This window comes from Terrapene carolina, unplaced genomic scaffold (genome assembly GCF_002925995.2).
Source record: "Terrapene carolina triunguis isolate 2854851 unplaced genomic scaffold, T_m_triunguis-2.0 Scaffold374, whole genome shotgun sequence".
In the NCBI taxonomy this organism is placed as follows: Eukaryota; Metazoa; Chordata; order Testudines; family Emydidae; genus Terrapene; species Terrapene triunguis.
This window is the reverse complement of record NW_020664725.1, coordinates 15021066-15048765: the sequence shown is the minus strand read 5'-3', so window position 1 is coordinate 15048765 and position 27700 is coordinate 15021066. Positions and strand designations below refer to the sequence as shown.

The window sequence follows — 27700 nt, the reverse complement described above, 5'->3', positions numbered from 1 at the left end:
GGGGGCCAATTAGTTTCACAAATGAGGGTCCTGTGGTGCCATCGAGGATTTGTTACGGGCCTGCGCACTGGCCTGGCTGCTTTGTCCTCTCTTCCACCCCTGCTGGATACCATTGTTCTCTCCCTCAGCGGGTGCTGCTTATTGCAGATTTATATGGGCAGGCGTCCTGCCGGCTCAGGGCCTCCACTCCACAGCTGGCTGTGGTACTTAAGGCCTCAGACCCAGTGACCTCTGACCCAATCCTGCTGTCATTTTGAAAGTTACAGACCAGAAGGCTGCATACCTCTCGGGATTTACTTTGTGCGACCCATTTTGTTTTGGGTTTTTTTGGACACTTCGGAGAGTTTTGTCAGCAGCCCGATTGGCATCCCCCCCCTCCCCCCGGGAAAAAAGCAACGGAGAGGGTGAAACGGGCTTTGCTTACTGTTGGGTGGTAGAATGGTTGCGTCGCTTTGTGCGTGTTAATTCTTCGCTTCGTAAATTCTTCCCTCAGCGGATTCAAAACGTAGCCTTTGCCTGCCTTGCGTACACTCCATCAAAGGCAGAATAACTGAGACTTTAATACACACAAACACACGTGCCACCTTGTAACTGGAGCTTGTGGCAGAGATCCAAAAAGGCACACTGTCATATCAGTCCTTTGTGCTGAAAATAACTTACAATGTCCAAATGTTCCAAGAACGTTTCATTCATGCTTTTGTTTGTTTTCGTCTCTGCTTCCAAAGTCCTTTCTCTGGAACGTTTTTTCCCCCCCTCCTCCCTTGAAGTGATTGACAAAATTAGTAAATCTATTCATGTTACTTTTATTGTACGAGTACCAATAAATCCCACATGTACCGGGGCACACACCTTAATGAGCTAGTGAGCTGACAAATTTGTTTACTGTAGCTGGAGGTGCTGTATAATGAAATGCACTTGTGTCTGCTCACTGCAGAACAAATACAGGAGGCAGCAGTGGTGAGCTTGTCTTCCTTGGAACGTGCTGATGGAAGTTTGGCATATTCATTTGCATTTAGAGTTTTAAAATGTAATCATTCTGTTTGCACTTCGTTTAATCCATAATACAGGGAGCCTTTTTCTTGAGGATTCACTGGTCTCCTGACTAATGAATATGAGAGCATATCATACCTTCTCCTTGCCCAAGCTTACATTAAAGATTATACAGCTGTAAGGTTCTTTGAAGACTTTTAATCTTAGAAAGAAAAAAGGCCATCTCTAACAACCCTGCATTAAGAAAGGAACTTTATGTTAATGTGGAGAGCTTACCAAATGTGTATAGTGGGTGTTAATGCATGGCAGAAAATTATTGAAATATGTCAATGTCCTGCTGCAATTCATTCGGAATGGCTGAAAAGGGGGAAAGGACAGAATTCATCAAGGTTCTAAATCAGAAGTTAAGGGCAATATTGCCACATATAGATGGTAGGAAGGGGAACTGCATGTCCACAATCCTCCCTCGACTGCTTTTACATCCTCTTAAGATGCAGACAGAAACCTGTCTCCCTGCGAGTCAGCGTGCACCTGTATATCATATCCAGCCCATCCTTGAATGAAAGTGGTGACTGTTATTGATGAATGTGGTGATGACTCGTTATTTATGAGGACTGAATCCTATGAGCATGAATGCAGGCTCTCAGAGGGGACCATTCCCCTGACTAATAGGGGAACCAGCCCTACAGTAGAGAGTTTGGATAGGACACCAGCAATGATCGGAAGGTCAGAGTCATGTAACCACGATCTTACGATTATTTAGTGGTCTGCCGACAACTTCTGTGGCTCTCTAATGCCTGTGCTAACTGCTGTACTGTTACCAAAAAAGACACTGTATATTTAGAGACTCTGCTCCTTTGATTAGGGAAACGCTTATAGCTCAAGATAATAAGAGCCTTCTGTTGGGAAAGGTGCTGCACCTGAAATCTTCTCCAGCTGTGTTCAGCTCTCTCGTGCTCTCTGTTATTTCCCTTAAAGATCTAATTGGTATGGAAGCAGTACAGGTATAAACATAGCGATTTTGTTGTGATTCATGATCCAGAGAGTCACCTGGGTGCACTGAAATCTCCTCTGCCTTTTTGACGGCCCCCTGGCTTCACCTCAAACTAAACATCTTTCTTTTTTTATTTTAAGTATTTTTTGAGGGCGAATTTAGTGCCTTCCTCTGTTGAGAATCTGAGGCTAGCATCACACAGAGCACAGGCAGGCACTGTTAAAGAGTCCCAGGTCTCTCTTGGGGCAGTGGGATACGGGGGGGTGGGCATTGTGACAAGCTCAATGGATAACAAGTAGGAAACCCTTCAAATTTCTCCCCCTGGAGATCAGAGGTGGGAGGCATGTTCCAGAAAGAGAGGTCCCCATGTCCTGAGGCCTGGCAATTCAGTGTGCACACATTCCCCTTCCCCTGTGCAAAATTACGTTTCATGTTGGGGAGTAATTGCCTAAATTTAACCCATAACAGTAAAAGATTTCTGAGTTAAGGTTTCCTTGTATAATACAATAGGAAAAGCATTAAGAAAGTAGTCACACGTACTCTAGGGAACAATGCTTTTGCAACCCAGGGGGACGCCAGATGACTTAACAAAAATTATAGACCGAAAAATACTTAGGATTTAAATATAAGGGGTGAAATCCTGACCCTCTTATTTTCAATAGAAACTTTGCCATTGACTTCAGTGCAGCCAGGATTTCTCCCAGGGTGCTGAAAAACAACCACTAGTGGGAGACCCCAGAAATTTCTGAGTACAACCAAAGGAGTTGATAGTACAGTGCAAGGTAAAAAGTACAGCTTTAACCTAAGCATCCTTTAATTCCATGTATTTGCTGGGTGCTCAAGGGGGAAACTGAGGATAAACAAGCACCAAAATGTTAACAGCTAAATTTATGTCCCTACAGTTCCTTCTACCTGTCATCCTGTAGTTTGATTTTTAAAAATCCATTAGATTTAAGCATAATTTCCTTAAGTGAGCACAGGATGACTTCACCGTAATGAAATCACAACTTTCCACCAGTAATTAGCATTTCTGTTGCCTTCACTGCCATTCAAGTGGAGCTTAGAGACCGGTACAGTGCGCTCCTTCTGTTGCCAGGGCCATTGATAAAATTGTATATTGATGTTACTGATAGAACTTGTAAGTTTTCACTTACTTCAGATGTGTTTTTTTTAAATAACTAACTGAACGCAGTGTCTGGTTAGAGCAAGGAACAGGAGACGGGGCTCCTGGATTCTGTTCCTGGCTCTGGGAGGGGGAGTGTTCCCTAGTGAGTGGAGCAAAGAATTGGGATTCAGAACTCGCTGTTTGTTTCCAGCATGGCCAATTACTCACATCTTAACTGTGGTCATACGGGAACATCTGGGCCTCAGGTTTCCCCATTTGCAAAATAAGTGTTCCTGCCACCCTCACAGAGGTGTGGCCTATTTAATGTTAGCAAAGTACTTTGCGATTGAAAGGTGCTAGAAATATGCATGGTGCCGTCTGATTTATCATTAATATTATCCCAGTGTTACAAACCAGGACAGCTGTCTGGTATCTGTTTCACAATGCTGCCCTCATTCCTTGGCCAAACTACCTACCCTGGTTTCCTAAGAGAGATTGGGGACCTGACTCTGACACCCACAGACAACCCTTAACACTCGGGCGGGCTGCTCTCCGAACAGTCTGTCAAGGACAACAGCTCCTGTCCTTGCAATGGCGCATCCTGCTTAGTCTTTTCAGACACCCTGCTTTCTCGGACCTCCCCTGCCAGCAGCCTCCCTCAGCATGCAGAGCCAGCCCTGTCTGATGCCTGGCACGGAAACCTGCTGCTTTGTTACCGTCTCGATTGCCTCTACCCAGCCATCTGTACCAGCAATCGGAACAGATTTGCTGCTTTGGCCTAGGCATGCTCTGGTATATTGACCCACCCCGCAGGTTAACTTTTTAACAGGCAGCAGTGGTGGCTTTTTTGCCCGAGAAGGCTTGCCTGGCATTTCTTGCCTTGCAACAATATTCCTGCAGAGTTAATTTCTGGCACATACAATAAGCAAAATGGGCTTTTTTATTTTTTAAGGGCAATGCACATTCAGTGGTTACCTTGCACATCTTGCTGCTGCTAATGAATTGCTAATACAATTTTCTAGATAATTTTATCTCCATAGTCCCCACATTTTAATGCGTCTCCAAAAAGGTAGCATTTATTGGCTTAATCTCCCAGCATAATACAATTTGCACTGACTCATAGGTTCTGAACAATCAGCTATGCATAAACTAAAAAAAATGTTTAATAACACAAAAGTCTTATTTTTACTAGCGGTGTGTAAATATCTGGAGTTTTTTTCTTCTGTTGGTGCAGCCAACTTTATAATTGTGTGTGGTTCATAGGATTAAGTTTCTGTTTGTATTTCTCTTAAGCATCCCAAGCAATAACGGGGATGTTATTCTATTACATTCAACCCTCTAGTATCTAGGGCAGAATTCCGAGCTACTCCCATTAGCAATGTCTCTAGGTCCCACTTACATCAGGGTTTAAGGGGGCAGAGATACTCAGTGTCTTGGGAGAACTTCCTGCTTAAATCTCAGAGGTGTATAGGCCTAGTGTTTAAAGCATGATCGTCGTTTGAGAGGGAATGCAGAAAACTATTAAAAACAGCTACTTTGTAGTTAGGGGGAAAGGAGGCGTCTGACATGGGAGATTGCAGAGCCTGTAGTTACAGGACTGGGCTTTAGATGGAAGTCTTTCTAGCTGTATCCGGTGCCCCATAAAACACTTGAACTAGTTGCACCATTCCGCAAGCCTGCATTTGTTCTACATGATGTGTGGCCCAGTGGATGGAACAGGAGTCCTCAGTTCTACTTCTGACTCTCCTGCTGACGTGACCATGGGCATGTCACTTGCCTGCTCTCCTCCATCTATCAAATGAGGACAATTACACTGGCCCACCTTGTGAAAATCACTTTGCAATGTAAAAAGTGCTATATACAACACTATTTTCATTTATCATCCTGAGGATATGTTTCCATAAAAGGTTTCTGGTGAACGTTCCAAGACTTGTTACATCAGCTTAGGAGGAAAGAATCCGAGCTTGCTGTGGTGTCCTGATTTGGTCAAAATTTCCCCTCCACTTAACTGTACTGCCCCAACTGCCTTATAGGTAGCTGCATTTCATCAGGCTACTATTCCTCTGTAGCACATGAAGCTCTTGTCGAATTCTTTAGGATGAAGGATTTTGTCATCATGTAAAGATTTTATTGTTATTAGTGTCAGATAAAGATGAACCAAAAGCACTTTTCTGTCTTGGTCCATGATCACCAATGAGGCGCTTTCAGAATAGTTAAGTGCTTTTTATTTTTTTCCCCCAAAATTACTTTTTGTGCTCCATATTCTATATGCACATTACAAAGTTATTTTCTTCCAATTTAAACTGGTTCAATTTGAAAGCCATCATCTATACATTCATAACCTTTATTTTGTAATTTGCTTCTCAGCCAGTTTCATCAGGTGGGGGTACTATGATAATACATTCTTGATACTGCATTTGATAGCTATCTTATAGTTGCTACGCTGTGCAGTTTGGTATCTGCTTAGATATGAAGGGGTTGGCGTCTCCCTTTGTTTTTGGCCATACTGCTCTAGGAATAGAATGGAAATGTTGCCATGTATTGTTCTGCAGCCCAGCAAAGGAAAATTCTTGCCATTTGCTTTACCATGTGTTACAAGTTTCCAGTGCCCAGTACAACTGTAGATGTCAAGTTTCCACTGAGTATGTGTCAGGGAAATAAAAATAGAGTGAGTTTCAAATCGACCTTTTTATTTGTTCTACGTTTTTATTGGGGATTGGGTAGCGATGGGGTTTCCATCTAAGAGTACTAAACCAACACCCCAGTTTTCTGTTAATCCACCCGAGCCGTTTCATCTGCTCCTCCTGAATGGGAGAGGTATTATAGGGAAATAAACGGAGACGGCTTTGGCTGTCGAGGGGTTACGAGCTAACGTGCAATATGACTGGCAAGCACTTCAGGAAGCATTGACCTGACGCGATCAGTGCCAGTGACTCCTCTTTGGTTGTGCCGAAGTGCTTGTGAGTTGATGCTCTCGCTAGTCTGTTTCGCTCAGGTCTGTCCTTTCCTATGACCATTTCCTTGGGTTGAATGGTGCTGCATTCGAGCGCATGTTGCCTTGACAGGACAATCGCAAGTAAGGAAGAGTGGCCCAAATTCTTCAGAGCAGTGGGCCATCTAGCCCGGCATCCTGTCCGCAAAAGTGAGAGCATGTCAGAGGAGTCTGCTGCAAAGGTTGCTGACGAGAATGTCTCCCTTTCTCCCCAGGTACTGACATGGCCGTCTTCTGCCTGCTGTGCGGGAAGCGGTTCCAGACGCAGACTGCCCTGCAGCAGCACATGGAAGTGCATGCGGGAGTGCGTAGCTACATCTGCAGCGAGTGCAACCGCACCTTCCCCAGCCATACCGCCCTCAAGCGGCACCTGCGCTCACATACAGGTAAACTGAGGCCATGACTAGCTGCCACTGGGACGCTCCATGAGCTGGCTGCCTGCCCTTGCGAGGGGATAGGGAGCGGGGCTTAATGCAAGCCCTGGGCCTCAAGACAGGGAGCCCTGCATTCATGAGCCATTGCATAGGGATCTGTGGAACAGCCCCAGCAGGACCCATCTAGTGCATCACCTCTGACACTACAGGATTGTTCCCTACACTGCATCCCCAGTTCATTGTCTAGTGTAGACCTACGTGTGTCCAGCGGTGAGGCTTCTGTCACTTCCCTTGGTGGGCCTAATAACTCTCTTTAGCATCAACTTTCCCAGTTTCCTCCCTTAGGTAAATTAGTGTAATGGCTGGGCAGTCATTATTCTAGGATGGTGCCTGAGGATCTCAGTTAGGAATTAGGATCCTGTCATGCTAGACAGTGTGCAAATATTTATTAAATGACAATCCCTGCCCCAAAGACCTGTGGACTGGGTCTACACTTCAAGATTAGATTGACCCAGCTACGTTGCTCAGGGCTGTGAAAAATGTTGCATCCTTGTTTGACCTAGTTAGATGCAGCTAGGGCAATGGAAGAATTCTTCTGTCAACCTAGCTACCGCCTCTGAGCGATGGATTAACTACACCGATGGGAAACCCCCTCCTGTCAACGTAGGATGCGTCTACGCTGCAGCGGCACAACCGCAGCACTGTCGCTGAACCACTGTAGCCTGGACATACTGAAAGTTACAGCCAGTGGTGCAAGTAAAATCCATGTCTTACCAGAGGCAGGTGGGCACCAGTTAAAGGGGCACATGTGACTCTTCACCACCCCAGCCCAGGGCCCCCATTCTCTCCCTTTCCCCTCCCCTCATCCATCCCATGTTACGTGGGGCAGGAGGGCTACGCCGGAATCAGGGCTGGGGGGGAGGCGAGGCTAGGGGCGGGGGTACAGCGGCCGGAGGAGCAGCCAGTGTTCTGCTCCTTTTCCCCGCTGCTGCCCCTCCCAGTGGGGAAAGGAGCAAAACTCCCAGCCCTGCCCCACAGCCCTCTTCTCCGGCGGGGCTGCTGCTCTGTCATTCCAGTACGCTGCACCGGCTATAGCTTGCTGGTATGGCGTACCGGAGCCTACTGGCCTACCTGCACTGCTGGAGAGGATGCAAGAAACAAATTGGGGGAGGAGGAAGGAGGGGTAGGGCGAGACACCAGCAAAACAATCCTAGCTGGATACACCAAGCGTGGGGCATGGCTCTCACCCTAAGCACAGTCTCCTATAGTGGATACGACCCTTCCAAGACTTGATGGGTTCGGCTCATGACTGGGAAAAGGAAACTCTAATGAAGGATTCCTAGTGGAGATTTAGTGATAAAGAGAAGTGGCGGGGGGAGGGTTCAGGGGTTGGGTTTTCTTTTTGATTTTCTTTAAATATAAATTAAAGGCAATGTCATTCCTCAGTAGAACTCATCTGAGCTTTTTAAGCGATGTGCAGTAAGTTTGTTATCCTGTGTAACGTGGCATGTGACCTTATTAGTGGGGGTGTGAATGTACCTCATCGGCTTAAAGCTCTAGATGCACATAATCGGCCTGGTACCCTGCCTTAATGGGATTATAGTGACCTCTGCTATGTGTACGTGGTATTTAAACTGCACCGGGAAATGTTCCAGTCAAGTTCTGTTTGCTTAGAAGAGCAGTGGGGCAGTCAAACCACTGACATGGATGGGCTGTGTGGTGGATTCAGACAGAGTCTTTTAGACCCAAACGTGGGAAACGGATGCCTGTTTGAACTCTAGAAGATAATGCCATTGCTTCTGCTTCTACTTTTATAAGGCACTTGAAGCAGCTTGCTAAACTCCACTAGGCAAATCCTTCTACCTACAGGTAGTAAAAATGGGATATAAATCAAGTGAGCAGCAGCCCCTGTCTTTGAACCCTCTATAGATACTTCCAGGTTTCAAATCAGAGTGCTCACATCAGAGCATCCACTGTTCCAGCTAAGCCTACCTAAAGGCCCTTGAGCACCTAGAACAGATGTTTGGGCCCCTGAATCCCAACATGTGCACCCTAAATTTGAAAACTCGCTGCTTGGATGCGAGGCTTGTAATGTCGAGGAAAGTCATTTTTAAAGCCTACAATTCTACAAATGAAAAGTGACCTTTCTTTAAGAAGGGGATACATACTTCTCCATAGCCTTCAAAGTAGAGTGAAAAGGCTGAGATTCTCAAATCCCAGCTTGAGACACTGTAAAGGGGGCTGTTTTTCAGAACCTGTTGAGCCATCCAGCCTCTGAAAATCAGGCCTCTTTATGGTGTGTCCAGTCAAGCATCCAAAATCACTAATCACTCTGGAAAACCTTTGGCCCAAACATATAGGGTCGTCCATGGAAGTTCTTCTGTGTATAGGCAATTTGAGGATATTGTTCAGTTTCCTCTTTAGTCCTTAGCCTTCTCCAGGATGATGCACTCTGGCTGTTGGGCAAATACGGGACATCTGCTTGGTTGGGTGGGCTGGGCCTGCTGTGCTCAACTGGAATCGCATGGGCCTATTGTTCCTGTGCCTTAATCCAGCCCTATTTATCAACCTTAATTTAAGGGAGGCAGCGTGTGAGAATTAACTCTCATATATTTGTTTTTTTCGAGACCCGTGGATGAGACGGGCTAAGGTGATGGAAAGCTGCTGTTGTAATTCTTTTATCCTTCTCATCTTAATTTAGCATAGGTGCCTCTAAACTGCCCCTCCGCTCCCATTAGTAGCCATAGCTGTGGTTAAGAGTTCACTTGAGATTTGATTACTGCGACTTTTCCCAACAGTAAAAGTCTGCTGCAGAAGCGCCTCACCCCTTCCCAGCAAGCAGCATATATACACCAGGTAGTTTGCACCAGACTTTTGACGAGAACACATTAAAGATGACACCTGCCCACTGTGGCGGTTGTTGTCCCCTTGTGGAAAAACTGAACACAATGTCGTAGACGTCTCTTTAAACAGCGCAGCATTCCCCAAGGTGTACATCTACAGCTCCTTTTCCAATAAGTTCTTAGTGCTTGCGTAAGACCTTTCCTCGGAACACCTCGAAGCACTTCCCAGATCTGGGTCAAGTGTTACTACACCCGTTTTACATCTGGGGAAACTGGGGCACAGAGAAATGAATTCACTTTACCCCAGGCCACAGAGAAAGTTATTAACATAGTCTGATATAAATCCAAAGCGTCCTGACTCCCAGTCCCTCATGGACAACACTGCCTCCAATTTATTGGAGTAGTTTGCTGTACCATAAACCATTTGTGTGCAAATATGGAACAGGTGGTGGTTGATTATTGCTCATGGCTTGGCTTGTTCTCTTGCAAGAGATGAACTACATGGTGTAAAAGGGAAGAGGGTTTTCTCTAAGCTATGATCTTTCCTGTCACTCGTGCCCCAGTGAGGATCAAAGTACTAACCCTCACCCGCCCTATGAATGTGTAAAAATACGGTCATGAATCACAGGAGAACAGTGACTTATGTTTGGGCTCACTAATTAGCTGGACTTTACCGCTCTATATGGTATAGTGGCTGATGTGTAGTTTTCAGGCTTGTTATGAATCATAGGGATTGAAATGACATTGTCTGGGAACAGGGGCATTGTTTGCAGATGTGTGGGGCAAATGTTTTCTTCCCATCATTTTCCAGGTAAAATAATTTTCTTCCTTGCTTGATCTGTTTGCAGTTTCATTTCTGGGTGTGGTGGCAGGTGAGTTTGGTGTCTAGATTTCCTTTTCCCTCCTCGCTACTGATCTGGGGTCAGATGCATTTGTTGCTTTAGCCAGGGGATGTTCCTCTCTCCGCTGGAAAATGAAATTTCCTGGTGCCAGCAGGGGGTGAGTTTTAGTGGGATTTCTCACACCTCTCCCCAGGGTGGCCAGCCTCAGGCCAGTGCGAATTGTGGTTCAGCGTTTTCATTCAGGCACTGTTGAGAGAGCGGATGGTCTCCTTAATGTGCCCGGCCGGGTGTGTTTTCACAGTGGAAAGGGCAGAGCCCCAGTCCTGATGCCATTGGGAGTGGAGAGCACTCAGAGCAGCTCAGGATGGAGAGGCTCCGGACACAACCCTTCTGCTTAGCTAAGTTTTAGAGTTGGGGAAGGTCAGCAAAGTATGTTCAGAAATCAGAAAATGCAGGGACGAATCCTGCGAGGTGCTGAGCACTGACCACTCCCTTGAGATCAGTGGGAGATGTGGCTGGTCAGCCCCTCTTGGGATTAATTTAACCAGGGTAATTGCATCATGGTCCCCTGCTCAGGATATTTCCCTGAAGGGCTCATGTTTCCCTTCCAGCAATGAGATGCCTGTGGGGTTTGGAACCACAAGAGCGAGCAGGTTGGTGGGAGTGGTGCATGATATGCCACTCACAATGAGGCTGCCCACAAACAGGGAGGTTTCCATTTCCACCCATTTTAATTGTCACCCTCCTGACAGGAAGAAACCAACAGAGGAAATGCCAGTCAGTGCCTAGGAAACAGTCTCTACGCAGCTATGTCCAATCCAGTGCAGGCAGCTACCTTGCAGGCACGTCTCAGGACCTCCGCCTCCTGCCGCCAGTGCAATGGGGCCGTCATCTGACCTAGGCTGTGACACCAAATCCTGGCAGACGGGTGCTGCTGGTGTATGGTGTGATGCGGGCTCACCTCAGAATATACCGTTTCCCACAGCCCAGAGAGGCTGACCCGAAGGTGGAGTAGCTAGTCTGTTCCCTTTGGGCTCTCATTCGGGAAAAGCTTACTCAAATCACAGTCCTTTGAGCCTGTTCATTTAATCTGGGCCATTAACTTGGGCATCCTGCTAATGTGTAACCCTCCTGGCAGCAGACAGAGACCCTACCTGAGTTGGGGATAAAGTTCATGAGACCCATTGCCTTGGGGAGACTCAAATATCCACATGGACAATATCCTATCCAAATTCTCCACCTTCGCTTTGCTCATAGCTGATTCCCAGACCCACAGATGAGCCCGGCCGAACCCTGGGTTGGCCCCTCAGGCTTGATGATGTGAATATGAGAAAAACAAGAACTACCTGTACCCCAAATCCTTTGTCACAACCCACTCTCCACCAGTGGAAGTAAAGAGCTCTCCCCGTGGCAAGTCTAGCAGAACCCAGCCCCGCAGTCAGCCTGAAAACTGTTGGCCCCTGCAAAATTCCAGGCCTTGCTCATAGCAAAGTCAACACCGTTATGGGCCCGAGGAGGAGGAGAAATGCTGAGCGGCAGCAACGGCTCCCTGACTACTCCATCGATCCTCTGGATATGCCTACGCTACAATAAAACACCGCGGCTGGCCTGTGTCCACTGACTTGGGCTGTGGGGCTATAAAATTGCAGTATAGGTGTTCGGGCTCCAGCTGGACCCTCCCCCGCCCTCGCAGAGTCTCCTTGGTGACCTTTTGGCTTTTGTTTAGGACAAATTAAGGATGCAAGGAAATCTCATTTGCTTCTTCCTGATTTTATAGTGCCCAGGGATGCACATTCACTTTGGGAAAGAGACACTAGCTGTAAAGACCGCTCTGAAGATGATCTCTTTTACCAGTAGGAAAGCTTAGCATAAGGTTTTTGGCCACATTTAAATTGAGTACATTAATAAAGGGTTAATAAAGGATGGTGAATCGATGATATAAGCATGTTAGACATTAGTATAGCCTATAGATGGTTATAAGCATATTAGTAGAAAGTGTTTAGATGGTTATAAGACGTGGGTATAGCAAGAAATCCGCTGACTTGCTGGACTCTCACTATCTATAATTGATTATCCATTGATTAAAACATCTATTAATCATGTGTTAACCTCTTCTATGCTTAAATCGTACTTCTAATGTAAAATGTGGCCACTTTCTCTAAATATGAGTGTGTTCACACATCTTTTTAAAGGTTAAAAAAGATCAGGCAACAGCATTCCAATCTTACTTTATCCTTAGCACCCAAAACATTGAGTGCTGGGGAAAATCCATGCATTGGTTTGGAACCTCCATGAGATACATAGACGGCTGTGCCACAGTGAATACTAGGAATGTGGGGTTCCCACTCTAAATTAAAGAAAACTAAATAGACACAACCCTTACTATATCTAGCAGCATCTCTGCGGTGTCCCATTCAGGGAGACCTACTTTTTCAGTGAATACTCCTGTATTGAGATGGGAAAATAGTGCTGGAGGAGGATTGGTGGATTTTTTTGGTTAACACTCAGGATTGGGACTCCGGAGATCTGCATTCTGTTACCAGTTCCTCCGTAGGCTCCCCATGTGATCATATGCAAGTGACCTAATCCCTCGGTGCCTCAGTTCCCTACCTGTAAAATGGAGATAATTAACAAACACACTCTCCTACCCTTGGTCTAAGGTACTTAGAATGTCAATTCTTTGGGCACAGGAACTCTCTTACAATGCATATGTACAGCACCTACTCAATGGGTTGCAATCTTGGTGTTTAATGCTTTTGTAATAATGATGCAGGAGGTCTTTTGCCGCTAGCCTCTGTTACATCTCTTATTAGGAACTCTTTTTACAATATTTTCCAGATAGTGTGAATTATGTCAGTGTCTTTTGCCATTGATGTCTTTTGCTGTTTTCCTTCCTTTTCTTCATCTCTTGTGAACATCAGGAAGCCCAACTTCTTTCCCTTTTAAAAACGTCCCTATAATCTCCCTTCATCACTCCAGCTGGAAAAGGTGAAGGCAAGATCCTTAGCTGGTGCCGATCAGCATAATTCCATCAACTTCAACAGCACAATGCCAATTTCGCCAGCTGAGTGTCTGGCCCGGAGGTTTTTTGTCTTTAAATCAGACCTCTTATTTACTAAAGATGAGCAAAAAAATAAATTATTTAATGCTTGAATTGCCATAAGCCTGGTGCACACTCTTTTATGTGTATGTGTGTTCTCTTTCTCTCTCGTATGTATGTGTACACACACACACACACACACACACACACACACACACACACACAGTGCCTCGCCTCATTAATATTCCGTTGTTCCTAGCCCATTTGCCACCATTGCTGCATGTTTAGTATCAGCAGCTGTGTTTGGTAGTACAGGCCAGCAGAGTCCTTGGCATTGATGGATCCCTGATTTACACGGCTGATCATATAATAAACTCTCAGCTGTGTAGAAAAGGCATTTTATGGCCCTGCGATTGGTTGTTCAGGAGACTAACAAATACACCAGGTAACGATATAAAACCAGGGTCACAGGTGCAGAAGGCTGGCCAGTGGGGGCTCTAATTAGTCCCGTTTGTCCTGCACTTAATGTCAAGCTCATTAAGGGGCCCTACAAAGTTAATCAACATGCCACAAATTGGATTTTTTGAGTTCTGCTGCCAGTTCTGCGCACGCTGCAAGGCCGTGGGTCTGATCAACTCCCTGTGTCAGGATTACAGGCCAGGTGCTGTGCATTTCCCTTTTCCTTTTATTTGGTCTGATTCTCAAGATTCCATATTTAAACTCCTTTAACATGTGATCAGGTTGATAATGAAATTCACTAAGATCCTGTCAAACTAGCTCCTGAGTTTAACACTTCATTTAAAGTACCAGGGCGCTCTAAAGAAACAGCGGTGGGGGGGAGGGGAACAACTCTACTCAGGCCAGTGGCTGGGTCTCAATGTGAATTATTCACCTGGTTTCCATTCACACATTTTTCTAAAAAATTAATTTAACAAATGCAAATTCTGGAAGTCCTCCTGCAGGGGCCCGGCCAGCACTCCGGCATCTTTTATTTTTGAGCAAGGCGCAGAATGGAATACTGAAACAGTAATTCTGAAATTTAAATAGCCCCCATACTTCCCACTTCTGTCACAGAAAACTCATGGGTCAGGTGCTCAGCTGGTGTAAATCTGCAAATTATGTCTGTTTTCCACCAACTGAGGTTCTGGCTGCATGTTTTCAGAGCTGAGCCCCATCTTTATAAATGGATTTTTTTAAACCTCAAAATTCACCATTCTCCCCCCTTCAAAAAGAATCTATATTACTAGATAGATTCATACATGGAACCTATTGCCATAGTACCAGCACATCTAGAGATGGTGATCATAGTTAAACATACTGATTCTGTGTTAGAAATTCAGGAATTGTCAGAGCTTCAGTTGATGGACTGACTTTGATAGAACCAGGTTCATTGACACCAGTGAGGGCTCTGGCCCAGCATAGAACAAAGAATAAATGCAGCTTGACTTCAGTGGAGCTACCCCGATTTATACCAGATTGGGCTCAGCTTTTGTGTACAAATGAACGTTTAAAAAGCATCCAAAGAGGGAAACCCTCTCCCTTCTTTCTTGTCACAGGGGAAACCGCCATCCATGCCTCAAACCACTCTCGTGAGCTGTGTGTACGTAGTGGCTTTTAAGGATCAAATGCATTTAAACCTTGTGAGCTCTCTGCTAGTCTCCTGCAATAGGAAAATAATGTGAAATATCAGAGTTATTATACACAATGCTTTAAAAAACCATTTAGTGCTGCCTGAAAGATTTGGAAACGCTAATGTAAAATCAGAATTTATGTGAGGAAGGTCTTCATTTGGGAGGGGCGGATTTTGTTGGAGGGTCTAAAGAGAAAAGAGAGTGAAATATCATTTTAAAGAGGAAGTGAAAGCACAGGCATCTGAGTATATAACTAGAAGGACAATTTATGCCCAAGCACGAGTGCAGTTTGACATGGGGATAATGAAAAAACGTAGGTCATTGTGGATGACTTAAGCCTTCAGCAGCTGAAGAAAATGTATGAAATGCGAGGAACATTACACGCTTGGCAGCTCTGCACATCTGCAGTAGGACAAGTGAAATACAGTTGGCCATTCTTTACCATAAACTGTGGTTGTAGGATATGCAGCACAGAGAAATTGTAATTACAGTGACAAGACAAATCAGTGATATTTAAATATTCATGAACAAAGTCTTGGGCAATCAATCTATCTTTATTGTCCTTGCCTTCACTTCTGTAATAAATAAGTAGCTAGAGCCCTCACCTTTCATTCAAATAATTCCGAGTTTGGGGCTACACTGAAGTACATTTATCAGCCACCCAATCTGGAATATTTAAACACCTCTCCGGCTCCCAAAGTTTTTGGCCCGGGGTGCAATCGCATTTGTCTGGCGAGCGAGACGGAAATGGCTTGTGATTGCTCCCCAATATAAGTATGGGTATGATCCTCTTTGGCAGACAAATGAGCCCACAAACCCCTCCGCTGCAGGGGAGCGGTGGGCCTTCAGTCACACCTCTCCGTTGCTGGAATTCTCATGCCTCAGTGAGCCTTGTTGAGGTGAGGCGGGCTGTCTCCCCAATTTGCTTCCCCTCTCTGCTGATGGGGCACAATGCCTGAGGAAGCAGCCGAACCTCTTCGCAGGCTTGTATGTGACTGAGAGCCTTTACCTTCTCTGCCATGGCGCTATTCCCCGCAGCCAGTCAGAAGCAGCTCGCTCCGCGAAGCTTTTCCCCCCCTGCTGCGCTGAGATGGTGAAGCAGTTTGCCTCGTTAGCATCTCTCCAACCCAATCAGCGAGGTCGAGGGTCTCCTGTGTGCAGCGGGGCAGCGGGTCCTTCCCACCCTGCTGAACTGCAGGAAGGATGGCCGTCATTCTGTCATTCCCGTTTGACAGGCCATTTCTGGGGGCCGGGGGATGAGAGGAACCGACATGGGGACGGGAGGGGAAGAGTTAGGGCATGGTTTGATTAGAGGAAGACTGCTGTACTGGACAGCCCTTTGGTCTGCTCCCTGAACTGGTCCTCCTCTGCCCCCTAAATCCACAGTACCTGTAAAGAATCAGTCAGCCAGAGCAGGGGCGGTAAATAACTAGTAAATCATTACAAACAAGTGGGAGTCGTCATATCCTTCCCATTGTTAGCCTAAGTAACAGCCAGATCTTATCATTACTCTCCTCCTCTTCCCCCCCCCCCTTGGCAAGAACGGTCTCTCCCTGCTGTGTTTGTGCAGCGCCCGGCACTGTGAGGTCCTGGGACCTTAGGGTGGTGGTGGTGGTATTATTTCTATTATTGTAGGGTTTAGGAGCCATCATCATGGGCCAGGACCCCAGGAGCTAGGCGCTAGACAAACACAACTAAAAGAGAGTCTAAATGAACGCCAAATAATAATAACGTACAGCAGGAGGTGGCGCTGAAGTTTCATTAGGTGGCCTCTTATCCTGAGTATCTTCATCTGGGTGTTGAGTTTAGAAAAGAATGTGTGTAACCCCACTGCTCCGGATAAATTGCAGCTTGGATGCTTACTCCCCCTGCATTTCCAGCTGGATGGAGGATTCTTCTTCACTTCTAGTCCAAAGGTGCTGTACGTTGCTAGGCATCTGTTGCGTTGCACCCCGGAGCCAGCTGCATGTCATGGGGGTGTGAAGTGACCACTGTCTATTCCTTCCCCTTGACCTTCTTTGGTGATGGTGGGGGGGAATTAAGACCTCGCAGATGGCTTTTCGAGAGGTGGGGGCAGTAGAGAGAGGGTTCTGCTGGTGCAGGCTGCGGGGTCTGCGTAGTGCTGTGCCGTGTTCCCCACTGCATCTAACCGCGTGCTCGTGTCGTTCCAGGTGACCACCCCTACGAGTGTGAATTCTGTGGCAGCTGCTTCCGGGATGAGAGCACGTTGAAAGGCCACAAGCGTATCCACACTGGAGAGAAACCGTACGAGTGCAACGGCTGCGGCAAGAAATTCAGCCTCAAGCACCAGCTGGAGACCCACTACAGGGTGCACACAGGTACCGTCCCGCTGCCACGCGTCTGCAGCTGCCTTAGCAGCACGTGAGTGAGCCGCTCCTGCAGCCGCGCCACCGTGGACTGTGATCCCCTTAGACTTCACAAGCTAAACAGGGCTGGGCCGGTTCAGTGTCAGAGCTCGGGTCACAGTGAGGGGTTCGCGAGGGAGCATTCTTCCCTTGAGCTGGTATCGAACTGCTGCCCACATGTGGTGGGATGGGATGTCACGCTGCTGAAAGCATCCAGCTTTCAAACCAGTTATTTAACCACGGTTTTCTGCCCAAGATTCGGGGCATTAATTCCTGTGTCCTCAGCAAGTTCTACGCTGGTAATTGCACTGTTTCCCTAAGCTCCTCCTGCAGTTTCTGTCGAATACAGTATCTTCACTTCCTGCCCTGCCATGTGCACTGTTAAACAGCTGCTGGGCCCCAGCCCAGGACAGGATGCTGTGATGCCTGGGTCTAGTTTTAGGTATCAATTCAGGATCCTTTGAGATAAAAGGTGATGTGGAAAGAACTACGTCTTGCCTGGGCATTTGACAGCTGAGGGGTGTGACAGCAGTATAAAGTTGGGACAGATGAAAATACGCTTGAGACTTTCCACTTTACTTTTACTTCATGGCTGCCTCTCCCATCTCCATCCCCCCGCGCCCTGAGCCACCAGCCCCTTTTCAAAATTTAATCCTTCCCCTTTGCCAGCCAAACGAAAGCTCTGCAAGGCACCTGCAGGCGTCATGGGCAGGCTGGGAAGGAATAGGCCAGAGTCCTTGTCATACTGAAATGATTAGGGCCGATTAGTAACAATTACCCTCATCTCTCTCTGGAGAGATAATAAAGAGAGCTAAGCAGTGCTGCTCCCTCTTCCTGCTTTTACTAGATGCGGGAGCTGACCTGGCTGAAATCCCCAAGCCGTCAAATGGTGCCCACCTACCATCTGCCGTCTGCGTGGCAGGCTCAGAAAGAGTTGAAGAGGGAGCGCAGACCTTTCCTCGGTCATTGCAGCGTGTGGTGACTGTGGCTGGACAGCTACTCCACTCGCAACTCTTCCTCTGCTTTCCCCAGCTCTTGCCTGAAGGATCCTGGCAGGACGTTTGGGGTCGTTTATCGCAATAAAGCGGCTTGTGCATGTGAGCAGCAGGAGTCGGGGGAGAAAAGTCCTAGGGTCCCAGTCCCTTGCCCACGTTAGCAGGACGTCTATTCCTGCGGGAGTTCAGCACCTTAGAAATCCAGCCCTAGACTTACAGTGCCTCCGACTCTCTAGCCACTGGAAGGTGCAGGAGAGACCCCAATCTTCAGCAGAGCCAGCCTCACTTCCATTCCTACACGGGGATGTGGCTCTCCTGCCACATAGGGCAGTGATAGGTGCTAGGAGTGGCTAAAACAAGGTCCCTATTACTAGATCTAATGATAGCTGCAAATGCGGCCGAAGTACCATGTCACACCTAACCCCAGTGTTCAGGTTCCCTGTGTAACTCATTGCTACCTTGTCGTTTCGGGGCAGCTGCAAGTCTGGGAGGCACTAGAGAGTTTTCTCCTTTGTGTTTTCATCCCGCATTATGGTCATATTCGTCCGTTAAATACTTCATTACTTCCCACATCCAAAGCTGCCTGAATCCTGGGCGCTTGCTGTAGAAAGGCTGCTACAGTTCCTTAGGAATCCAGGCTTGTTGCTGGGGGTAATGAATCACTGCATGCGTCAGCATGTAACTATTGTAAATAGTGGATCAATATTTAGATCACTTTTGCTGTTCATTACTTCATTATTCGCTGTGTCTGTGCACAGCGCAAGTATCAATATCAGAAAGGCCAGGCAGTTAATTACTGCATTGAAACGAGTCCCTGAAATCTCAGCTCCAGCCTCATATGTTATCAAAATGATTCAAAGGCTTCTGTTGAGATTCAATAACCCAAAAATATGGGCAACTCAACTGGAGCAGAGATCAGGGACCCAGCTTCTGGGTAGTATTGGGAAACATAGCAGTTACCAGACTCGATCAGACCCAAGTCCATCTAACCAGCATCCTGTCCCCAACAGTGCCCGGCTCCAGCTACTTGTGAGAAAGGTGCAAGAAATACTGCAGTGATGGGATAACTTGCCCCTGGGAGAAGTTTCCGTCTGACCCCTATTAGTCAGAGTTGGGCTCATGCCCTGAGCAGGGTTTAGCTCTCCCAAAACTTTTGCTGTCTTTTTTTTTTTTTTTAACCTTTCACTATTGTAACTCTGCATAGTCTCAATTTTTTTTCATGTAAAGGCCCAATCTTTTTTTGATCCTGCTAAACATGATATCTTGTGACAATGGATTCCCCAGGCTAATAGTGCACTGGGTCATAATGCCCACCACACTCAGGTTGATTTTAAAATATTCAGTGGAGACCGCTACAAAATATATAACTAGAGGTTATATAGAATTTTTCACCCATAGATCTCAAAGTGCTTCACAAAGGAGATGGGCATCATTATCCCCACTACACAGAAGGGGGACTGAGGCATGGAGAAGGGAAAGTCACACAGCAAACCGGCGGAAGAGCTGGGACTAAAACCCAGCTCTCTTGAGTCTCGAATCCAGTGTTTTGTCCTCTAGGCAACAGCCTCTAATGCCCTGTTATGCCTGAAAATCACCTTACCTTTCCTTCCTTCCCCACATCCCAAGGCCATAATGAGGAAGGATGGCCCAGCATTTAGGGCACTGGGCCTGAAATGTGGGAGACCCAGGTTTGATTCTCTGCTTTACAGAGAGTTATTTAACCTCTTTGTGCTTCAGCTCTCTGGCTGCACAATGGGTCGCCACCTCACAGGGGCATGGTGAGGATAAACCCCTTGAAGACTGCGAGGCGCCCAGATACTGCAGGGCTGGGCAGCTGCGTAAGTACCACAGACATGTCAGCGTGGTCGCCGCCTCACCCTTCTTTTGTCTCTCTCCCCTTATTGCCCCTGCAGGTGAAAAGCCTTTTGAATGCAAGCTGTGTCACCAGAGGTCCCGAGATTACTCCGCCATGATCAAACATCTCAGGACCCACAACGGCGCTTCCCCCTACCAGTGCACTATCTGCCTGGAATACTGCCCCAGCCTGTCTGCCATGCAGAAACACATGAAGGGCCACAAGCCAGAGGAGATCCCCACTGACTGGAGGATAGAGAAGACCTATCTCTACCTTTGCTATGTTTAAGGGACATGGAGGGGGAAGATTTAAGTCATGAAGGACTGGGCAAAAAAATGCATCATCCATGGCCTTTTATTCTGTTATTGTTTACTAAAGGGATTCTCGGTTTTTGTTTCTGGCTCGTGAGGTGTTTGTGTGGGGGAGGGGGAATAATTCCCTTTTTAATTTTGGGGTTCTCTGTGCAGTCGATGAGAAAACGCATCAGAATCGAGCCATAGCCAAATATCTGCTCATGTTTTGTGACGACGCACGTCAAGGGCTTTGGAAAGAGCAGGTGAAATGTCACTGTGTGGGAGGGGAAGGGGCAGTCCCAGCGCAAGCTTTGGGGTCTGAGATTTTTGGGTTGGAATTTTTTTTTTGTCCCGTTTTTGCCACATTTGTTTAATTTACTCAGGCCTCAGCTACATTTAAAAATGAGGGCAGCCTAGCGACATTGCTTAGGGCTGTGAAACATTTTGTACCCTGAATGTTGTAGTTAGGGTGACCTAGCCCCTGGTGTGGATGTGGCTAGGCTGACCGAATTCTTCCATCGACCCGCCTGTTGGAGGGATGGATTAACTACGGCAACAGAAAAACCCCTTCTGCTGCTGTAGCGGCTGTAATGTCAGACATGCCCTCAGTCACCAGCTTTATTCAGCTGCCTTCTCGTGCAACCTCACCAGTAGGTGGCAGTGTAATGCCTATTGTTAAAATCCCCCTTCAGAGGTTTTCCCCCCAAATTAGATCGAACGTCCCTGTTTTTGGGGTACCCAGAAATACCAGGGCAGATGATGCGCAGCATGACGGGCTGGATGCTCTGGAGGTTTGTTGGTCGTGCTAATAATGTGGCAGGTCACATTGCAGTCAAGATTTCCCCAAGTAACTAGTGATTTGGGGAGCCTTGCATTTTTTTGCCTGCCTGACTTGAGACGCCCTGAATTTCAGAACATGCTGATCACCCTCGTCGGTGACTCCAGCCGGGCAGCCGGAATCACTAGTCAGTCTGGCACAGCTTGGCGTAAGTAAAGGCACAACCGGAATTTTCCTCAGGAGGGGGCCCAGGGAGACGACCCCTTCGGAGCCGGAATCGGTCCCAGGTGGAGAAGACGGTGGGCTGTAGGTGCCCATGGGCGCAGCATGGCTCAGCTTGGGGTGTGGCTCTCAGAGAACAGAGCCAGCAACAGGCAAGTTTGTGGGGCTGCAGCCAGGGGAGGAAGTAGTGGGATGTGCGACGCCTGGGCACCCAGTGCCAGGGCAGGGTGCATCACAGGCAGCACAGGGTGGGGAGGTACCATGCAGCCCCGTGGGCATCCAGTGCCCCCATTCCCTGTGAAAAGCCCTGGCATCAAGGCTGCAGCCCCCTTCCTCCCTCCCTGCTCGGGAAATGCTGGGGCCTCCCCTCCCAGCCAGCAGCACCAGGACTCTGGCCGGGGTTCCCCCGTTGGGCACCCCACCCATTACCTCCTGGGTGCGTGGCAAGTCCCTGGCCGCTGGGCCACCCTGAACTGCTATCTGGAGCATGGGTGGCCGTAGCTGGGTCTCTCCTCAGATCCAGCCAAGGGAAGGCTGTCCCCCGGCCCATGTTGTGCCTGCTTGGGCATAAGTAAAATAAACATGAACTTTGCTAGTTTCTCCCCCCGCCCCTGGGCTGCTGTGTTTCAGATGGCAGATAGTTTCCTGAAAAAATTTCAGTTTATTAATAAAATCTGAAAACAAACGGTTTTGGAGAAAATGAATTTGAATAAAAATTCAATTTGAAGGAAACTGTTAAAATAAATCTGACGATGGAAACTAAGTGAGCTTCAGATTGCTTGCATGCCTCTTAGTGCAGGGTGTCAGGAGCATGCTGGCGAGTTAGACTAGGATAGGACAGGTAGGGTGACTTCTCAACCTAGTATGGAGCATGCCTTCAGAGTGCCCCCCTCAATCAGACTCCTCAGTTAGCAAAGTTCTTGTTACGTTACCACTTGGAACGATCAGAAACTGACAGCTGTTGAACCTCTCGTTCATGCACAGAAAGTTGCCCTGGATGTTTTGATCAATGTCACTACTCCTCTTATGGCCAAGTCCGTTGGTGCTGGTGGTTGTCCCGCTATAATAAAAGCTACTTGGGTATTTTGGGCCAAAGCCAGTCTGTTCAAGAGCTTAGAACTTGGCTGCAAAAATTGCCTCTAGGCTGCAACCCTCTCTCCTGACCAAAGACCTTTCTATGCATTTTTTTTTTTTTGAGGGGAGGGAATTAGAACCAGATCAAAAGGGCAAAAACTTCCAGCCTGTTTGTCAAATCCCAGTGGTTGGACAAGTGTGTCTTCAGATGAGGGAGTCACAGTTCAAGATGCTCTTAAACTGCCCCCTGGTGCCTGGGTATTGCCAGGGGTCTGAAGGAATGATGGGTGAGCTTGTATTCCCTCCTCCTGCAGACACATGCAATATATCCCCCTGGCTTGCAATGCGTTACAGTGACTCAGGCTGGTTAAATGCTAACCTGTCAGTTTGGCCTAAATTTGTCAGAGATTTGAGGATTGGGGAGTAATTCACAAGTTCAGGTGATGGATTTTGTATGTAGCTCACTTTTGTGTCTCCGCTTATGCTACGCCTTGCAATTCAACAGTGCTCTTCTTTTTTAAAGTAAGAGTCCTTTAGAAACCATCCCGTCTGGCTGCAAGAGCTTTGCTCTGAAGCGGGAGATGCGTTTGTTTTTGGTTTTGTTTTCCATGTTTCATAACAGAAACATACCAATTAATTTTTTTGCTCAGCCCTCTGTCCAGGAAGCTATGAAGGAGTGAATGGTAAAAGACGGCTTTTCTTTGTGTTTGGCTTTGGGGGTTTTCGTTTTTGTTTTAATTTTGAATATTTCTGTTTAGCACATTTTACTTGAAATTACCTCGGTTTTTTGTGACCTCATGAGCTTTTATTGCTGGGTTGGAGGTTTTTGTTTTGTTAAATGGATGGGTTGTTTAAAAGGCCATGCCGCAGATCGGTGACATGCGGTGTAAGAATCGCATGCTCGGTGAGTGCAAAAGTGCCACAACAGCCGCAAAAGTAATTTTACGGTGGTTTTTGTGCATTATCATTACCAAAATTGGTATTTTTTTTAACGGCCTGCCTTGACAGAGCTGGGGTCGTTGATTCTGAAAGCTACCTCTTATGTTTGGTTTTTGATTTTATTTTGCAGTTATGAAAGCACATTTTGCAATATTTGTGTTCGCTTTGTGATGTCATTTCAATTTTCATCTCATGCTTTACTTGCAATTGTATATTATTTTGTAACTTAGCTGCATTTATATTAAACAAAAAAAAAGTTAGGGAAGCGTTTTGTAGATGGAAGTAAAGGGAAAAAAATGAGGGGTGTTATACTGCTGTGCCCACCCTACCCCCAACCTTGTCTCAACTGTCGGGAAAAATTTGAAGGCCTTAAAACTGGGGGAAATAACTTCATGTGACAGTGGAGCAGGGTAACTTACCGTTTAGTGAAGATTTAGTGCTTTGAAAAGGAAAGAGTTAAACTTGAATATGTGAATAGAACAGTAGAGTCTTGTTTATAATGTGAAAAATGTGAGTATAAAATCACTTAGGGCAGAACTTGGATAAATAAATATGCACTAACGCATCAATTTTGCGTTAGCCAGCGATGGCCATGAGATGATCTCCGTCTCAAAACTGAACCTGATGTCAAAAATGTTTAAGGTATTCCACAAAATGAACCCGTTCTTCACATCCACCCCGTCCCCCATTCACCAAGCTGAAAGGGTTGAACTGATATTTACAAAGTGTAATATTTTTGTAATATTTGTTAGTCCCTGTGTCAGTTTCCACAGGACCTTGCCCTTCCTTTTGTAATGTGAACAGGAATTGTGTGTGCGTGCGTATGCGTGTGTGTATGCTTTTTGTGCGTGTGGTTGTGTATTGAATCATGCAGTATTGTTGTAATCCAGTGTTGCAGCCTTGGATGGTACTAAATCAAAATATTGCAACTTCAAAATCACATGCAGGAAATGTATGCAAACGTGCATGTCAAATGCAGATTTCCTACATCTGCTAACAGAGGCTTGAGGTAGAGTGGGGAACAGGCAGTACTGTAGGTATTGATGACTTAACAGTAATTTCTTTTTATTGTTTGGAGTTACATTACTCCTCGGCAACCATCATTTGTATTTACTGTTAACTGCAGAGAAGCAAATTCTTCCTCAACCCGCCAATCTAAAAAATATTATTTGCTGTTGAATGTTAGAGGATATGTGAAGGCAGTTCAGATGCGTCAGGGGCACAAACACATACGGAAGTAGACAGGGTGACAGACTTCACATGGACCTCAGGCACACACGAACAGGTCTGGAATTTAGGGTGAATCTAGCTCCGTTCTCCCCCCTTCCATTAGAGAGCACAATCTTACGGGGCGGGCAGGGGGAACAGGGGAAATATTGTGTGCAGTTTTATCTTCAGAGCAGCATCACTTCTTTGCTCTGTTGGCCAGGTCAGTAATTTCCGTTTTAGATAGTCAGTTACCATTTTGAGCACCGCTTATCACAGTATATAGCACTCTTTGTGAATTAGAATTGCAACTGCCTTAAACAGTTCTTTCCAAACTTCTCCAAATGCAAAGCAGAAAGCTGGCTATACGCGCACACCTTACTCTGTTCATATCATCCATTTTGAACTTATACCTGGCTGTGTCTGGTGGTGTTTTGGGAATAAAATTAGTGTTGTCTCTCAATTCACACCATGAAGATCCTTTTTATGCATTATATATACAATACATATATATATTAAAGCATACATGCATGTGCGCGTGCGCGCACACACACACACACACACACACACACACAGGATTGATAATATCTTTGCTGCTTTGTGTTGGGAATGGGAAGCAGAACAGATGCTGATTTAGTACAATCCAGGTTGTAACTCTGGAGAATGGCTTGTTTAATCTTTGTGCCTGAAAACAGTTTTTCACATTTAAAAGAAAAAAAAATTGCTGCGATTTCTCACAAGTATATGGTACCTTTTTGCAGTAAATTGGTACTGCTGGCTGGGGGGATGTCATGGTACAATGGAGCAAACAACTAATTTTCCAACACAATTTATTTTCCATTGGAAGACCCTCTCTTCCTCCTCGCCCCCCCCTCAGGTGTTAGCACATTTTGGCTGCACCACCTGGCACTGTGCAAACTGAAGTTTGTTTCCTACCAGACCCAAAAATTTCAAAATCAGGGATGTTTTAAATTTAAAGACCAGAACTTTTGTTGAGTAAAAACTCATCAGACAAGATGAGAACACTTGATTACTTTTCACTCCACTTACATCTCATTGGTCTCCCCTTGTCCCTCCCCCCCTCATCCCCCTCACTGGGACATCTGCTTCTGTGGGTGTCATTCCAAGACTGCTTTAACCCATAGGACAGAAAAGAGGGTTGACAAAAAAAAGGCAGCAAATTCACCTCCAACACACAGCTTTGAAATATCATTCCAATGAATGTGGCTGATGAGAAGTCTCTGGTCCCATGACATCCTTCCACACTGAGTACCAACCTTTCGGTGTGCATCATAGTATTTGTTTCACATAGTGTTATGTATGCATGATCTTTTAAGGCTAAGAAGCCATGGTAAAGCTCCATGACATCTATCCATATATATATATAATTATATATATGTATATTATAGCACTGAGGACCAACTGCCCTGCTGGACCAAGCAAACGAAGGCTTGTTTTCATTGCTTGTCTTTTATGTCGTGACAGCACAAGTGCCAGTCTGATCGCTCTGTATTAAAAATAGTGTTTTTAATTAATTGATGTTATAGTTCTGTCTACCTCAGCACCTCCTGTTAGCCTAATTTTAGAAGGTGCCCAATTTTTGTTTGTTTTTTTTTTCAGATTATTGGTTACTATTTTTTGTACAAATCTTCTGTTTGTTTTCTCGTTCTGTTCATTTCTTTTGCAGCACTGCTTGCGAGTCCGTTCTCTAGCCACAGATGCAGTTAGCTAAAAATTTAAAAAGGAAAAAAAAATTTCCCAAATTGTGATGTCTCCTAGTTGCAGCTCTCCGCATCTGCCTTCGTTCTGTGTAGATTCAGATGCATTTCTTTGTAAAACTTCAGTGTTTCTGACAGAGGAAAAGAAAAAAAGAAAAAAAAAGAATTTACTGCTGCAGGTTTTTTTTCTCTCCATGTGTCACTAAGTGAAGTTCGTGCCTTCTATAGCAAAGAGAATATTTTTTACATCCTACTAACAGTAGATTTTTTTGTAGTGAACATTTTTTGTATTTTTATTTATAAGTCTCATAAGAAAAATAGCAATGTTCAGTTGTATACCTTGAATCTGCAGTTAGAAAAAAAAATAATAAAGTTAATTCAGTCGTCTCTGCCTGCCGCCTCCTCCTTCTATTCTTTGTTCAGGTGTTTCTCTGGCCAGGAAAAGGAGAAATCCATCGAAGGAGCTAAAACCTTACCTGATCCCCATTGAACAGGACTGAAATAAGGGGACTGGATTGGAAGGCTGATGCTATTTCCATACAAATGGCCTTCACCTTTCAGAGAGCACTGGAGAGATTTTTGCTTTTTTTTTTATACCAGCAGATGTCAGCCTCAAACAGAGCTGAAGTTGGCAGCTGGACTCCTGCTGGCTCCCATTTTAACAGGCTCTGTGGCTTCTAAAATAAACAAGGATGGTTTGCAGTTGCCCTTCTTGTCTCTGGCGGTTTGGGGGAGAGGGACTGCCTTGAAATAGCTGTGAGCTAATGTGACTGACCTCAACCGCTCTTCCCTGACACAAAGTGTTTCCGACGTAATAATCACCATGAATCATTTCAAGACAGCTCAATTAGAGAAATAATACTTAGGTCTCATCACCAATATGCTCTCTGCACTGCCATGCGCATGGCCACGTCATATTTCTTCCTCCCATTTCATGGGTGGAGAAACTGAGTCTCTCACACAGCATAAAGGCATAGATTTTCCAGAGCTGCTAATGATTTTGGGAGCCTCCATTTTTTTATTTTTTTATTTATTTATTTATTTATTTATTTTGACTGCCCAATATGAGACACCTTTTAAAAGGGCCTGGTTTTTCCCAATGTTCTGAGCACTCGCTGCTGTGTTTCAAGATGGGTACCATAAAGCGCTGGTCACTGTTGAAAGTCTTGTCCCCATTGCTATGGAAGCAGGCCCTGCAGTTGGAGATAAGATTGCTTACCACAGAGGGGGGCTACTGTTCAAACCATAGGGGACTGGGATACCTTGGCCATTCAGCCAGGTCAGATAACGAGAATCAAATTGTGATTGAAATCACTATGGTTTTAACTTAAAGTAAAACAGAGTTGGCGGGTTATTCTCTGATCAAATGCCTTCCCTCTAACTAGACGGTTACATTATAATGGCAATTAAAATTGGAGCACTGCTGTGCTTATTGCACAGTCC

General features: G+C 46.0%; 1 protein-coding gene across 3 annotated transcripts in view; it reads left to right on the top strand.

The window, feature by feature from the left end:
* Positions 1–25091, top strand: part of ZBTB16 (zinc finger and BTB domain containing 16) — a 176878-nt gene extending 151787 nt beyond the window's left edge. For all 3 annotated transcript variants that reach the window (XM_026657928.2, XM_026657929.2, XM_026657931.2), the window contains exons 5-7: positions 6297–6467; positions 16983–17150; positions 20086–25091. In XM_026657928.2, the coding sequence (XP_026513713.1) occupies positions 6297–6467; positions 16983–17150; positions 20086–20315 (569 nt within the window). In that variant the 3' untranslated portion in view covers positions 20316–25091. The remainder of the gene's footprint in view (positions 1–6296; positions 6468–16982; positions 17151–20085) is intronic.
* Positions 25092–27700: the final 2609 nt, after the last annotated feature.